General features: G+C 47.1%; 1 protein-coding gene across 4 annotated transcripts in view; it reads left to right on the top strand.

Moving 5' to 3' along the window:
* The window catches only part of FRMPD1 (FERM and PDZ domain containing 1), a 143,308-nt gene extending 133,218 nt beyond the window's left edge, over nt 1–10,090 (top strand). For all 4 annotated transcript variants that reach the window (XM_055302276.1, XM_055302278.1, XM_055302275.1 and 1 more), the window contains 4 exons: nt 146–328; nt 1,202–1,349; nt 3,485–4,291; nt 7,588–10,090. In XM_055302276.1, the coding sequence (XP_055158251.1) occupies nt 146–328; nt 1,202–1,349; nt 3,485–4,291; nt 7,588–9,968 (3,519 nt within the window). In that variant the 3' untranslated portion in view covers nt 9,969–10,090. The remainder of the gene's footprint in view (nt 1–145; nt 329–1,201; nt 1,350–3,484; nt 4,292–7,587) is intronic.
* The last annotated feature ends 3,815 nt before the right edge of the window (nt 10,091–13,905 follow it).

Raw genomic sequence — 13,905 nt, 5'->3', positions numbered from 1 at the left:
AGCTTGGTAATCTAGGGAGAGGGGGTGAGGGAGGATCTGAAATAGATATCATGGAGTTTTGCAGAAAGCGGTATCATGTCTTGCATGTGCAATGTATTTTCACTAGCTTGTGAATGAAAACTAATTATTCTTCCACCGAATGCAGTTACAGGATAGAGAATCCTACATTGCCCTTCTAGTTGGAGCCAAGTATGGGATTAGCCAAATTATCAGTAGCAAACTCAACATCATGTCCACGTTGGCAGAGTTTGCCAACATCAGCCGTGTGGAGCTGACAGAGGAGTCCGAGAAAGTGAGCATGGTCAAAGTGTATCTTCAGGACGTCAAGGTAATGCATGGGGAAGGCATTTTGAATCCAACTTCTGGAATTTGGGGCTCAATTATCCTAGGGTAGTTTATTTATGAGAGTATGGATATTAACAAAGTCTAATATCCTGCATTTGCTGAAGAGGATTAATCATCTATCCTATACCATCAAAAGGAAAGTAATGAATATGGTGCATTTTCCTGGGAAGGTCCTAAAAGGGGTGAGGGTTTTTTGGCTTTTGGGGTTGGTATAAACTGAGCTTGGAATATATACTTTCCTTATGGGTTTTTGAAACTTAGATGGGAGCAGCAGATGACTTTATCACATGGATGGGACCAGGATGGCTGCCCAAGATTTTTGAGGGCAGCAATGAAAGTGGGTAAATGATGCAGAGTACTTCCCAAGCCTCTCTGCAAGGTCCTACATTTACCCTCCTTTGCTTTAGTTTCTGACATGTTCAAGGATGGTGCTTTATTATTTTTTTTATCATCTGTTTCCACCTTCTCCATTTGCTCTCCTTTTCCTTTTCCAGATCAGATCTTGAAGGGACCCCACTGTATGAATGAGCAGGGTGGGGTGGGGTGTTTGGGATGGGGATATTGGACTAGGGAATGAAGAGGCAGGAGACATTGTAAGATTCAAGGGGAGAAACCCATTGTGTGTATATGAGTGTGTATATACTTGCACGTGTGGTTGGGCCTATGTATGTGCGTGTGTATGCATGCTTATTTCAAGTCTTGCAGGTGAGAATATGAGATACCAGGAGGCCTGCCTGTGGGGCATGGCTGGACTTACTTCGAATCTCTCATTGGCCCCATGTGGGGCCAATGAGAAGTTGTCAGCCTTCAGACTGTCCCTTAGGCCTTTATATAAAAGCTCTCTTTACTTTCAAAGGTTCTGACGTTGCTGCTGGAATCCAACAGTGCAAAAGACCTGGCCTGCCTGATTGCTGGGTACTACAGGCTATTTGTCGACCCAGATACCTCCATTTTCCTGTGGCCAGGAAACAAACAACAGGTGCACCGGGTATCTGCTGAAGAAGGTGAGGTGCCAAGGCTTGCTCCTATAAAGGACAGGCCCTTTTCACAGCCTAAAGGGAGGGAGTGAATTGAGTTGAGTTGATAAGAGCTATTTTTTCATTTATTTCCTGGTAAACAGTTGATCTTTCTAAAATCCTAAATAGAGAAGTTTTCTTTGTATCTGAGAGTCACCTAAAGCCACAAAATGTGGTTGAACATCTCTGATTCCCTGTAGTATTTCCTAAAATTGTTTCTAAGATCCACTGAATTTTGTCTTTATTTGCCAGCAAAAAAAAAAAAAAAAAGTCATTCATTTATTCAGAAAGTACAGATGACCTAGTTTTTTATTCCATGTCTAGGTGCTCTGTTGCATTCTCGTGAATTATAATAGAAGTCCTCAGCCTTATGTGTTTAGGAGAAGGAAGTACCCAGAGATAGAAGGAAATAGAAGGAAAGAAACCATGTATAAGGAATGAAGTAGTGGAGGCAGATGAGATGCATAGACTCCCAGGCCAGCTCCCAGTTTCTATCAGGCTTTGGCTTCAGCACTGTTAATACAGCATTTTCCCACTGGTTTGCTGATAAATGTTGTAACACTCTCACTATGGCTAATTTCAGGCTACCAATGTGATATCATTGAACGTGAAGATGGGAAGAGATGCTCAGTAGCACAACATTGTATGGCATTTCCTCCATTTGGATCAAATGGGCATGAATAATCTCAAGAGATTAGATGATAGTAAGATAAAGTAAAATAATTAGGAAGTGATGATTTTTGGATGCTTTTGGTTTTAACACAGTTTATAAACAAAGGATGATACCTTAGAGTCTAATCAGACAATGCAGAGTGGGGCAGTTGTGAAGGTCTGGTAGTGAGAGGGACTGCTTCTGTTGGGGCAGTTGGCAGTGGTAGGGAAGATGCTCTACAGGGGGGCAATATTTGACATAGATCTGGAAAGACTTGTGGAGCTAACCAGGCAAAGAAGAGAGGAGAGATCATTTGAAGCAGAGGGGACAACATGGACACATGACACAAGAACAAGGTCCTGATCTGTGAGAAGCTCCCTATAGTGGCTGGAGCATGTGAAGCCTACAAGGGGTAACCAGGCTGCTGAGGAGGGGTCAGGGCCACACTGACAGACCTTAACTCCTGTAGGAGAACTTAGGCTCTTCCCTGTGTAGAGGAAGCCATTAGGGGGTTTGAGTAGAGTATGATATGGCCAGAGAAAAGTTTTTAGAAATATCACGATGGAGGCTATGGTAGAAGAGAAATTGGAGGCCTGGCTCAGTGTCCCCAGTTTTCCTGCCATGAATCTTTCCTGAGTACCAGGAGCTAAATGAGTTTTGACTGTTCTAAAAACCCCATAGTTAGAAGAAATGTGTGGGAAATATCAGAAAGGGAGACAGAACATAAAGACTCCTAACTCTGGGAAACGAACTAGGGGTGGTGGAAGGGGAGGAGGGCGGGGAGTGGGGGTGAATGGGTGACGGGCACTGAGGGGACACTTGACGGGATGAGCACTGGGTGTTATTCTGTATGTTGGTAAATTGAACACCAATAAAAATTAATTTATTAAAAAAATAAAAATAAAAAAATAAAAATAAAAATAAAAAACCCATAGTATCAGTGGGTCCCCAAAGCCAGGTTTCAAGATGGTGCCAGCCTATTGGTCTCAGACACCCACATAAGGTTGCTAAGAATACAGATTCTTAGCCCCCATCCCCTAGATATTTGACTTAGTACATCAGGGTTAGGGTTGAGGATCTTTTTTATTTTTTAAATATGATTCCCCATCTGATTTTGATGCCCAGACAGGACAGAGCTGGGATCTGAGAAGGGTGTTAGCAAACCCGGGTGATGCTGCACGTAGCAAAGTGAAATCCAGCCACATAATCTCCATGTTTCCATGAATATATAGCTTTCCTCAGAAGTAATCCTGTCTCCATTATGCAATTCGGTTGATGTGGGAAAGTAGCCCTGATGTGCAGGGAGAATGTGGACTCTGGAATCCCAAGAGTCCTGTGTCAGCCAGTACAGTGTGATCTGGGCTGGCCACTCTGGAGATGGGAGGGCAGAGAGAGTAAAGGGTTGGAGGACATGAGCCTCTGCTGGTCCCTGAATGCTGTCTTATAACCCCTGGTGTCCCTTGCATTACAGGCTACGAATCCAGGGCGTGCAGTGACTCAGAGGAGTCCTCTGAAGTGGACTGCGTGCTGGAGCCTCTCTCTGACGGACACGTGCTGAAGCTGGGCCCCTGCAGACCGCTCGTAAAAGAGGAGCAGCCTCCTGGGGACAGCCCCATGCCTGAGATGGCCAGGAGGGGCCCAAGCACCTCCGGGGCCAGCAGCATGACAGACAGTGCTGAGTCCGAGGCTTCTGACTCTGCCAACACTGAGAGCCGAGGCTGTAGGACCAGTGGCTCCAGTGAGTCTATGGATGCCCTGGAAGAGGATGACTTGGACACTTGCTCTTCTAGCAGGTCTGGCTTCTTCCACTCTAACTCACCAGGCTTCCCAGAGACTCTTGGTTCCAGCAGCCAAGAGGAGAGAAGCAGGATTGAAACCAATGGCTTCCTGTGTCTCCTGGACTTGGCCCAAAGAGCCAATCATCCATGCCAGAAGACTGAGTTTTCTGAAAGCCCCACTCCTGAGACTTTCAGCTGGGGACCAGAACTGAGTGCAGTCAGGCTGGACCCTAGGCTATATGAGGGCAGCCGAACCGACTACTATAGCCTGTGCTCCAGTGTCTCCCTGGCCAGCCACCTGAGCAACAGCTCAGAGAGCACAGCTTCCCGGCAGGGCAGAGGCCTGCCAGCCTGGGGTCAGAAGGGCTGGACTGAGGCCCAACCCAGCTCTGCTCTGGAAGCCCTGGCCCCGCATCTGCCACTGGCCTTTGAGGACGGTAGCTCAGATGAGGAATACTATGATGCTGCTGACAAGCTCACACCCCCAGACACCCTCTCAGGTGAGCCCTCCCCAGCAGGTCTGTAGCCTCAGCTGACAGCTCCTGAACACCCAGCAGGGGCAGGGACCAAGCTCGAAGCAAAAACACATGGGTAAAGCAGGGTCCTTATTTGAGAAGGCCCATCTGGGCTCAGTGGACCAAGTATTAATGTCACAACTTTAAGTCAGGGCTACAAGGGAGGTTCAGAGAACTATAGGTGAGTGGAGATGGGAGGCACTAATTCAAGAGTGGGAATCAGGAAAGGCTTCCCAGAAGTGGTTACAAATGGGCTGGGCCTTGTGAGCTGGACAGAATTTAATAGAAAAGGGTTTGAGAGCAGTGCTCAGCAGAGGCAAGTGGCTGCATCATTATCAACCCTGATTCTACATTAAATGAGACTTTAATGCAAGGAGAACCCAATAGGCCATTGGTGGCCCCTTAAGAGAATCAAAAGAAAAGGCAGGGGATCTGTTGGTCCTGTTTCTTTCTGGCTCCTCATCCTTTCCTCCACAAGGAGTGTGAGATGTCTTTCCATGTAGAGTGACTTCCTGAGTTGACTTGAGATCCTTGCAGGACACCTAGATATGCACATGCACATACACACACACACACACACACACACACACACACACACACTGCATGCTAAAGAAAAACAATTGGAAATAAGCACACAGACATTGATGGTGACCCAGCAGAAGCTGGGGAAGCTGCAGCCCTTTTATTTCTGTCTCAGCCCTTCCCTGTTGTTCCCTGCCCTCCAACAGTTTCCTGTTGCTGGTGGGAGAGAGGCCAGCTGCTCCTGAGCAGCCCCTATAAGGCCACTCAAGACCCTCTATGACATGACCTCTTTCTCTCTCTCTCTCTGCTCTCCTAAGCCCTCTTTCTGTGTACCTACCACACAGACCTCCTTGCTGTTCTTGAAAAGTGCCAAGTTCTTTCCCACCTCTGGCCTTTGCACATGCTGCTCTTTCCTCCGAAAACACTCCTCACCATGATCTTTGGCTGCTAATTTCCCATCCATCTATCAGGCCCCACCTGGAAATTCACTCCCCCCCCCCGAAAAACTAACCAGACCACCAAGACTAGGGCTATGTTTCATAGCCCACCCTGGGGGCTTCCCACCTAGCACTTAGCACTGCCTATAATTGTCTATTTATTTGTGTGATTTGTGTGTTGCTGTTTCTCTTCCTGACTTAAAAATCAAGAGTTCCTTGGAGTGTAGGAACTGTGTGTTTCATGCTCAGCCCTGTGTCACCAGCACATAGCACCTGGCAATTTTGCTAAATGAAGGAATGACCTCTCCGCCATCTACTGAGTTCATTAATTGACCATTCCCCTAGAAAAGGAGAAACTTAGGAGCAGATTTGCACTGTTCTCCAAAGAACCCAGCCTAACTGCCATCCATGCCCTCAGCTTTGCCCTGCTGGGCCAACCATTGTGTTGGCCAGGATAGTGGCCCAACAGAGACCATCAGTTGGTATTCCTTTACAGGAATCTAGCCAGGGATATAAAGCCCATACAGAACACTTTCTTTTATCACAAGGAGCCAGTGAGTTGCTGGGGAGAGACCCCAGAACTAGGACCACTGAGCCTGGACTCTGCTCTGGTCCCTAACTCACTGTGGGAGCCTCTCCCTTTTTAGGCCTCAGAAACATCTTTGGTGAGTCTGTAGGTGGCCTAGGGCAGCAGCTCCAAAACATGCGTGGGCATCAAAATAACCCAAGGGACCTGGTTTAAATACTACAGCTTCTTAGGTGGTAGCCTCCAAGATTCTGATTGAGGTCTGAGGAGCAGCCTAGGACTTGATAAGGTTTTAAATGAGGTGCAGCCAGATTGGAAACAACTGATCTGAGTATAAGAACCCTCAGATTCTCAAGGGCTGGGATATGATCCTGATTCCTCTGGGTGATTACCTGGACTTCTTTACAAAGTGCTTCTTCGCTCAGAAACATCCATCCTGGTATGCAAAAATCCCTCACATCCACAACTGAGTAGTGACACTTTTTTTTTAATTAATTTATTTATTTATGATAGTCATACACACACACAGAGAGGCAGAGACATAGGCAGAGGGAGAAGCAGGCTCCATGCACCGGGAGCCCGACGTGGGATTCGATCCTGGGTCTCCAGGATCGCGCCCTGGGCCAAAGGCAGGCGCTAAACCGCTGCGCCACCCAGGGATCCCAGTGACACTTTTTTTTTTTAAGATTTTATTTATGGGGAGGGATCCCTGGGTGGCTCAGTGGTTTAGTGCCTGCCTTCAGCCCAGGGTGTGATCCTGGGGTCTGGGGATCGAGTCCCATGTCAGGCTCCCTGCATGGAGCCTGCTTCTCCCTCTGCCTTTGTCTCTGCCTCTCTCTCTCTCTCTCTCTCTCTCTCTCTCTCGTGTGTGTGTGTGTCTAATGAATAAATAAATTAAAAATCTAAAAAAAAAAAGATTTTATTTATGTATTTGAGAGAGAGAGCACATAAGCAGGAGGAGGAGCAGAGGGAGAGGGACAAGCAGACTCTGAGCTGAGCATGGAGCTTGAGCCCATGACCTCAAGATCATGGCCCAAGCTGAAACCAAGAGTCAAACACCTAACTGACTGAGCCACCCAGGTGCCTGGAGACATGACATGTTAAAAAGATGTCAGAGAGCTTATAGAATTGCCAGCAAAGGTGAAGGGCTGGTTTAGACACAGGCAATAACCAGGCATGGGGACTAGGTGACAGGATTCCCCATCATGTTATCAGGGTAATGTCGCTGCAAAAGATGTGCTCTACTTTTATTATTATTTTATTTGTTTAAAGATTTATTTACTACAGAGAGAGAGCCTGATGCGGGGCTTTATCTCACCACCCCAAGATTGCAACCTGAACCAGAAACCAAGAGTCAGACGCTTAACCAATTGTGCCACCCAGGCACCCCTTATTATTTTAAATCTATGTGTTCAAGTGTGAAGTTCTAGGAAATTTGTGGCTGACTTTCTAGATAATAAATCTGGCTACCTGGCTTATTGTGAATAGGGTATAGTCATGAAGAGTTCCAGCAGACTGTAACCATTGGTGAGATTTCATTCCCTGAAAAAAAAATTGGGATGCTGTGACCAAAAGACAATAAAATTATTGTGGACAACCAAGAATCAAAAACTATCTCCTACAATCATCATCCCTATCTTTTAGATGAGCAAATTGAGGAGGTCAAGATTTAGCATACCTAGGGTTACCCAGCCCAGCTAGGATTTGAACCCAGGCAACCCTGAGCCCTGGGCCCAAGCTCTGTAGGTCTCTTTGTATTTCTGCTTTTCATATACTTTTCCTTTCTTGACTCTCAGGGCCCAGAGCTGTTTCTGCTGCAGAAGCCAGTGCCACAAACTCACAGAATAAGGTTAGCACGTGCACCCTTGAGGATGGCCTGAATCCTGGGCCAGATGGAAGAGAACCAAGCAGAAGGGGAGGTGTGAAGAAGTACGCTAAGACACTGAGAAAAAGAAGGTCTTTCCTACAGACTGACTACACCTGTCAAGTTTCATTTCCTCTGGTGCCATCAGCCTCACTGGAGAGTGTGGACGACGTGTGCTACTACAACAGGGAGCCCTATCTAGCCCTCGGTGCACCCTCCCCAACTGTATCCTCTCTGCAGGACATGCACAGTGAGCCTGGCCTCCTGGAGACGAAGGCCCTGGGACTGCTGGGTCCCTTGAGGAAGCCCAAGAGCAAAAGCCCAGCCTCCCGGGTCATGGAGATGGAGCCTGAGACCATGGAAACCAAGTCAGTCATTGACTCTCGAGTGTCTTCTATTTCTGCCATTCGCCTCCGGATTGACCCCAACCATAAAGAGAGTTCTGGGGATGCCCCCCTGACTGCCACTGTTGCTAGTTCCCCAGCGAGTACCCCTCACTGTTCCAACCCAGGTTCATCTGGCCCAGATAATTCTCGGGCAGAGCCTTCCCAAACCTTGTCTCCATTTCAACACTCAGATGGCAGTGCCCCCAAAGAACTCACCCTAGAGCTTGGGGACAGCACTTCCTCCCTCTCCAGTACTGACCCCAACCCAGATAGAGGCTGCCAGGCCATCAGCCCAGGGCTGCATAATGCCTCTCAAGCAGACACACTAGAGCTGGGAGGAGTCCAGTTTGAAACAAGATCAGGATCTTTGTTTACAAATCCTATGCAAGAAACTGCCCCCAAATGCACAGAGCCTTTGTTGTCTCCTCCACTCAGGCCTAGAAGTGGTGAATATGGAATATATTCAGAAGAGAAGATGGCTTCTTTCCCTTCAGAGGAGGAGCAACAAGGACAGCTATCTCTGGGACATGATGGAGAAGTTACAAACAAAAATGGCACTGATTTATTTCATGATGAATCTTGGAAAGATTCAGGTGACTCCAGGGGTGACCTGTCGAATGCTGTGCTACAGACTGGTGTCAGCGCTCCAGCTGGTGCAATAATAGCCTCCCTGTCCTTGAAGTCTCCTGTAACAGGAACTGAGCAGATCCTGCCACATTCCCCCACAGACCCCAAAGGACAGAGCAGAGAAACCCCAAGCCAAACCTGCCAGGCCCAAGAGCAAAAACTCTTGGAAGAGCTGGATTTAGACCCTGATTTCTTGTTTGGGGACCAGACCATTCCATCAGCCTTCCCTCTGGAGGAGGTCAAGGCAGAGCCACTTAACCATATGATAGGGAAAGATACAGCCTCTAGGGACACTACGCAGCAGATCTGTTTTAATCCAGGTCCTTCTCTGCCAAAGCCACTAGCGTGTCCCCAAAAGGAGCCCCACTTAGAAGGCTCAAATCACTGTTCATTGTCAGAAAGCAAAGGCAAAAGCCCTAGCATCTGCCTTCCTGCTGAGAAATCTTTCCTGTGCTTTGCCCCAGAAAGCCATTCTAAAGTTTCTGCCAGTCTCAGGATGGCCACATCTTTGGGGTTTGTGGGTGCGAATGAAACAGTGGCCCCTAGGATTGGGATGGAGCAGTGCAGCTGCCAGTTCTCCTATGCCACGTGCTTCCGTGGCCTGCAGCCAGAGACAGAGGAAGAAGACAGGGACTTGGAAGCACACCCTACAGCCCCCCTCACCTCACCACCCTCTGCAGGAAGCCGGCTGGCCCTACCCTGGAGGCCTGCCCGGACCCACAGCTGCAGTGCCGAGCCCCTGCCGAGGAAGAGCCACATCTGGCCAGAGTACTGCTCCAGGGCTCTGAGACAGCTGAAAGCTGCCCCTGCCAGCACCCCAGAGGGCTTCATCCAACTCAGAGAGAGCTTACTGGAATTACAAGATATTTTAGAAGCTTCCTGGGGGAGTGGGAACAAACATCCCCCGGAGAAGTGCACCTGGCACTTTTCAGAAAGCCGGAGCCGCCTCTGCATGGGTTCCCAGAAACTCCTGTCGAGCTGTCAACATGTGATCAGAATGGACCAGTCCCCTGAAGAGATGCAGGGGGCCGTGCGGTACACCTTCCAGCACCTGGTCCAGCTGGCCGGCCTGTGCTTCCAGTTCACAGACTGCAGCCGCTGCTCCAGTCGGCACAGGGAAGCAGCAGGGAACCTGAGGGATGTGGTGTACGCCTACCATCAATTTGTAGAAGCTGCTAAGCTGACCTGTGAGAGAGGCTACCACGATCTGAGTGTGAAACTCTTGGCCCGTCGGTGCACAGCCCTCACCGCTGCCGTGTTTTGTTTGACGCAGAAGTTCCGGGCATCCGCTGCCCTGTGAGCAGGCTGCTTGCCCAGGCCCCTACCCTGCCCTGGACACTTTCCTGAGAAGCCCCTCCATTCCTCCGCCCACCCCTCCAAAATGTTTACTAGAATATTAAAATAAACTGCTGCTTCATCCTGGCCTGAATCATACAGAGTGATGATAATAAGTTGGAGTCCAAAGCATTCACTCATGGTCATTCAACAAACAGTCACTGGATACACTGCATAAGACAAGTCCCTGCCCCTGGTTAAGATGCTCACAGACCCCCCCGGGGAGTACAGATCAGTAGATTGCCCTCAGTAAACTATGCCCTACCAGGAGCTTATACTGGGGGTGTGGAAAGAAGCAAGAGGAATTCACAAACTATCCCAAGATGACAGGAATTAGGGAGGAAGGTGGCGGTCACTGAAAAAATGGTCTTGACTTCTCCTATCACACTGATTTGGCAATAACTCTCACAGATAGGAATGAATACATGTGACATTTGATAGATTGTACTTTCATAAGGTTTGGCTTGTTGGCCAGGTATTCTTGGCCGCCTTCCCAGGACACGTATAGGCTGCCACTAGGTGGCAGTAAGTTCCTTAGTTGCATGGTGACCCACCTCCAGGAGTGTGTGCTCCATGCTTCCTCTGAAATTGAGGGCACATCTGAATACTGCACCCTTTCTTTTGTTGTAAATATCTAAAACGGCAAACATTAAAGCCCAGAATTAGATTTGCCTTTTTAAGAGTAATATTAGAGCAAAAGAAATATATTTAGTACTTTTCTCACTAATCTCAGTTGAGCCAGTTAATCTCAGTTAATCTTAGTGGGATGTTGGACAAGCTACTTAACCCCTCCATGCTTTGGTTTTCTCTTTAAATATTAATAGTTCCTGCTTTGTATGGTAGAAATCTGGTAAATAATCTAGCAAATAGTAAAAGTTAATAATAACTCCCAAACTTTATGGATGCTTCAACCAGTATGAAACCATTTCTTACATTTTGTTTTCAGACCCCGGGAAAACTGATTTCAAGATACCCTTCGGATGTCTTTTTACCCTGGCTTCTCTGTCCAGGCCAATTCTGGCTGAGATGCTCACATTGGGCTACTAAGGTTCATGTAAGGGGTCCCTTTGTCCCTCTGGTACTCCTGATGAGTTGTGGTCTTCACTGGCCCCCTAATTCCTCTCCTTCACCCAGAAAAAGCAGGGAGCAGAATGAGTACCTAAGTACCTAAGATCTTGGGAATCAGAGGAAAGCAATATTTTAGGGGAAGAGAAGATACTCTTCTCACCCCTTGTTACCAGTTACTTGTTAACTAACCAGTTAACCAGTACTCGTGCCAGGAAAAGATGAATTTTCTTAGAGGCCTATTTCTTTTCACACAATATTTTGAATAAAATTTAAATAAGGCTCTTGAACATAGATTTGAAGTGACTTTGTGGCCATGAAAAATAGGAACAATAGTACACTGAAATAATAAAAATTGTATGATGTTAATTAAACAGGACTTGAACACTTTTACCAGCAGAAAGCTCTGAAAAGCTATGCAACTTATTTACATGGACATGATTTATAGGTTCACAAGTTAAAGAGCTCAGGACTTCAACTCAACCAAGGCTTGAATCCTGATAGTGTTGTTATAGTCACTGCTCTGGGCCTCAGTTTCCCCAATGGACAAAAGAAACTATTACTAGTCTCATTTAATGAGGGCCTACAGTGTGCCAGATGCCTTATTTAGATACATTGAATACATTTTCTTATCAAAGGGACAACATCCTGAACTAGAGATCGTTATGTAATACACATTCAGTGTTACTGTGAGAAATAATCATGAAGGCAGGAAGACTGTGAAGCCTCTGGCATAAGTACTCAAATGTTTATTTCTGTCTTTCTTCACTTGCTCTCCCCTCAAATCCATTAACTTTCTTGGGTTGCTACTGTATGGAGTTGGTAGTTTACTCTGCAGTTTCCCTGAGGAGTACTAAGTTCCAGAAGTTCTGGGAAATCCCTCATTGTTGAGAGGCTAAAATGAAGGGTGGGGTGGGGGTGGTCCTGTTTAGCACTTTGAGATACATAGGCCCCTAGATGAAATACGCAGAATGTGACGCAATGCAGAGTCATGTTTAATGACTAAGAAACTAGCAGACATTTGCACTTCTCTATCCTTTTCCCACTCACCATCACATTGGCTGATCTATTTCTTTATAAAAACATTTGTTACACCCATCACAGGTGATGCCTGATGCAGGATTACAGATGTAAATAATTGGATGAGAATCCTGTCTTCAAGAGCTCCTAGTCTAAGAGATAGGATGACATGTAAAGATAGAGACCTATAATATAAGGCACTGTCGGCTCAGGACAATGAAAGAGGACAGATAAGATGCTGTGAGAACTCAAAGAAGAGAAGTCATTTTGGAGTTGTGGACAAAGTAGTGATTGTGGAAGGCTTCCTGTAGGAGGCAGCATTAATGGGAACTACTATGTCAAGAAGTATTTATGGAGTAGCTACTGAGTATCCTGTGCTGGACTTGGCAGATAGGAAGGTAAGTTTGAGATGTGTTAAGAAAGGAGAAAAATCACTCATTTGGTGATTCTATCATCAAACCACGCAGTGGCATTGGGAACCAAACCATCAACATGATAGATGTTCCCTCAGGAACTTAAAATTAGTAAGAAAGACACAGAAAAAAAAAAGATTACTGACAGGTGATATACAGAAACAAAGAGTGCCAAGATGTGGATAGGATGAGCCAATCTTACCTGGGTGATCAGTGAAGACCTCTCTGAAGAGGGAAGGTTTAAGCTGAAGCCTAAAGGACAAGAAGGAGCCAGCCATAGAAAAAGTGAGAGGAAAGGGAACAGTATCTGCAAATCTTTGGTATACTTGAAGCATTTCAAGAAGCTAGGTGTGACTGGACCACAGCAAGCCAGAGGAAGAGTGATAGATGAGGTTGGTGGGGCAGTCAGGAACCAGTCCAGGAAGGCTTTGGGAAAGTTAGACTTTATATCCAAGTACAGTGGGAAGCCACTAGGATTTGGAACAGAGGAGACACATACAATCATCTGGAAAACAGATGTCCACTGTGTGGTGGGATTTGGGGGGTGGCGGTGAAGGGTGGAAGGGGCAAGAAGAGATACAAGAGCAGTGGCAGGGAGTGCAAAGTGCAGGGACCAGTAGGTATGATGGGAGCCACTGAAGACCATCTGAGCCTCTTCCCAAGCCCAGCTGAGTGAAATCCAGGACCAGCTTCTGAGCAGAGAAGAGGTGTTATAGCTGGGTTTTAGGAAAAGCCTTCTGGGAGATAAAGAATGTTTACTTTTAGCATTTAAAAATTGCTGTAGGGGCAGCCCGGGTGGCTCAGCGGTTTAGCACTACCTTCAGCCCAGGGCCTGATCCTTGAGATCCGGAATCAAGTTCCGTGTCAGGCTCCCTGCATGGAGCCTGCTTCTCCCTCTGCCTGTGTCTCTGCCCCCCGCCCCTGCCCCTCTCTCTCTGTGTGTCTCTCATAAATAAATAAATAAAATCTTAAAAAAATAAAAAAAATGAAATTGCTGTAGTAGCCAGTAAAGGACGAACTGAAGGCTTAGGGACAGGGTGGAGGTGTTGGAGGAGCCGTGGGAAAAAAGTCCAGAGAGGGAAACAGTGTGGGGTCAAGGAGGAATCCAACAGGGCTGTGGTATCTTTGGCAGGAGATATTTCCAGCTCATTCATGCTAGGGTCTCTCTGAAAGGGTGAGACCCTGGGAATAAGGGGAAGAGTGAAGAGTGGCTGATAATTTTTATCAGACCAAGGCTTGGACAAGTCTCTTCATGTCTCTGAGCCTCACTTTCCCCATGGATCTGTGAGGTGAGTTGACTAAGGGAGAATGGCCAGAGGCTAGACTCATTAGTTAAGGCCCCAAACCGCGATATTTCTGTTCTCTGCCTGAACAGCCAGGTGGTGGTAAGGGCCCCTGTGTGCT

This window comes from Nyctereutes procyonoides, unplaced genomic scaffold (assembly GCF_905146905.1).
Source record: "Nyctereutes procyonoides isolate TBG_1078 unplaced genomic scaffold, NYPRO_anot_genome, whole genome shotgun sequence".
NCBI lineage: Eukaryota > Metazoa > Chordata > Mammalia > Carnivora > Canidae > Nyctereutes > Nyctereutes procyonoides.
The sequence above is the reverse complement of the archived record's forward strand: the minus strand, read 5'-3'. Positions and strand labels throughout refer to the sequence as shown.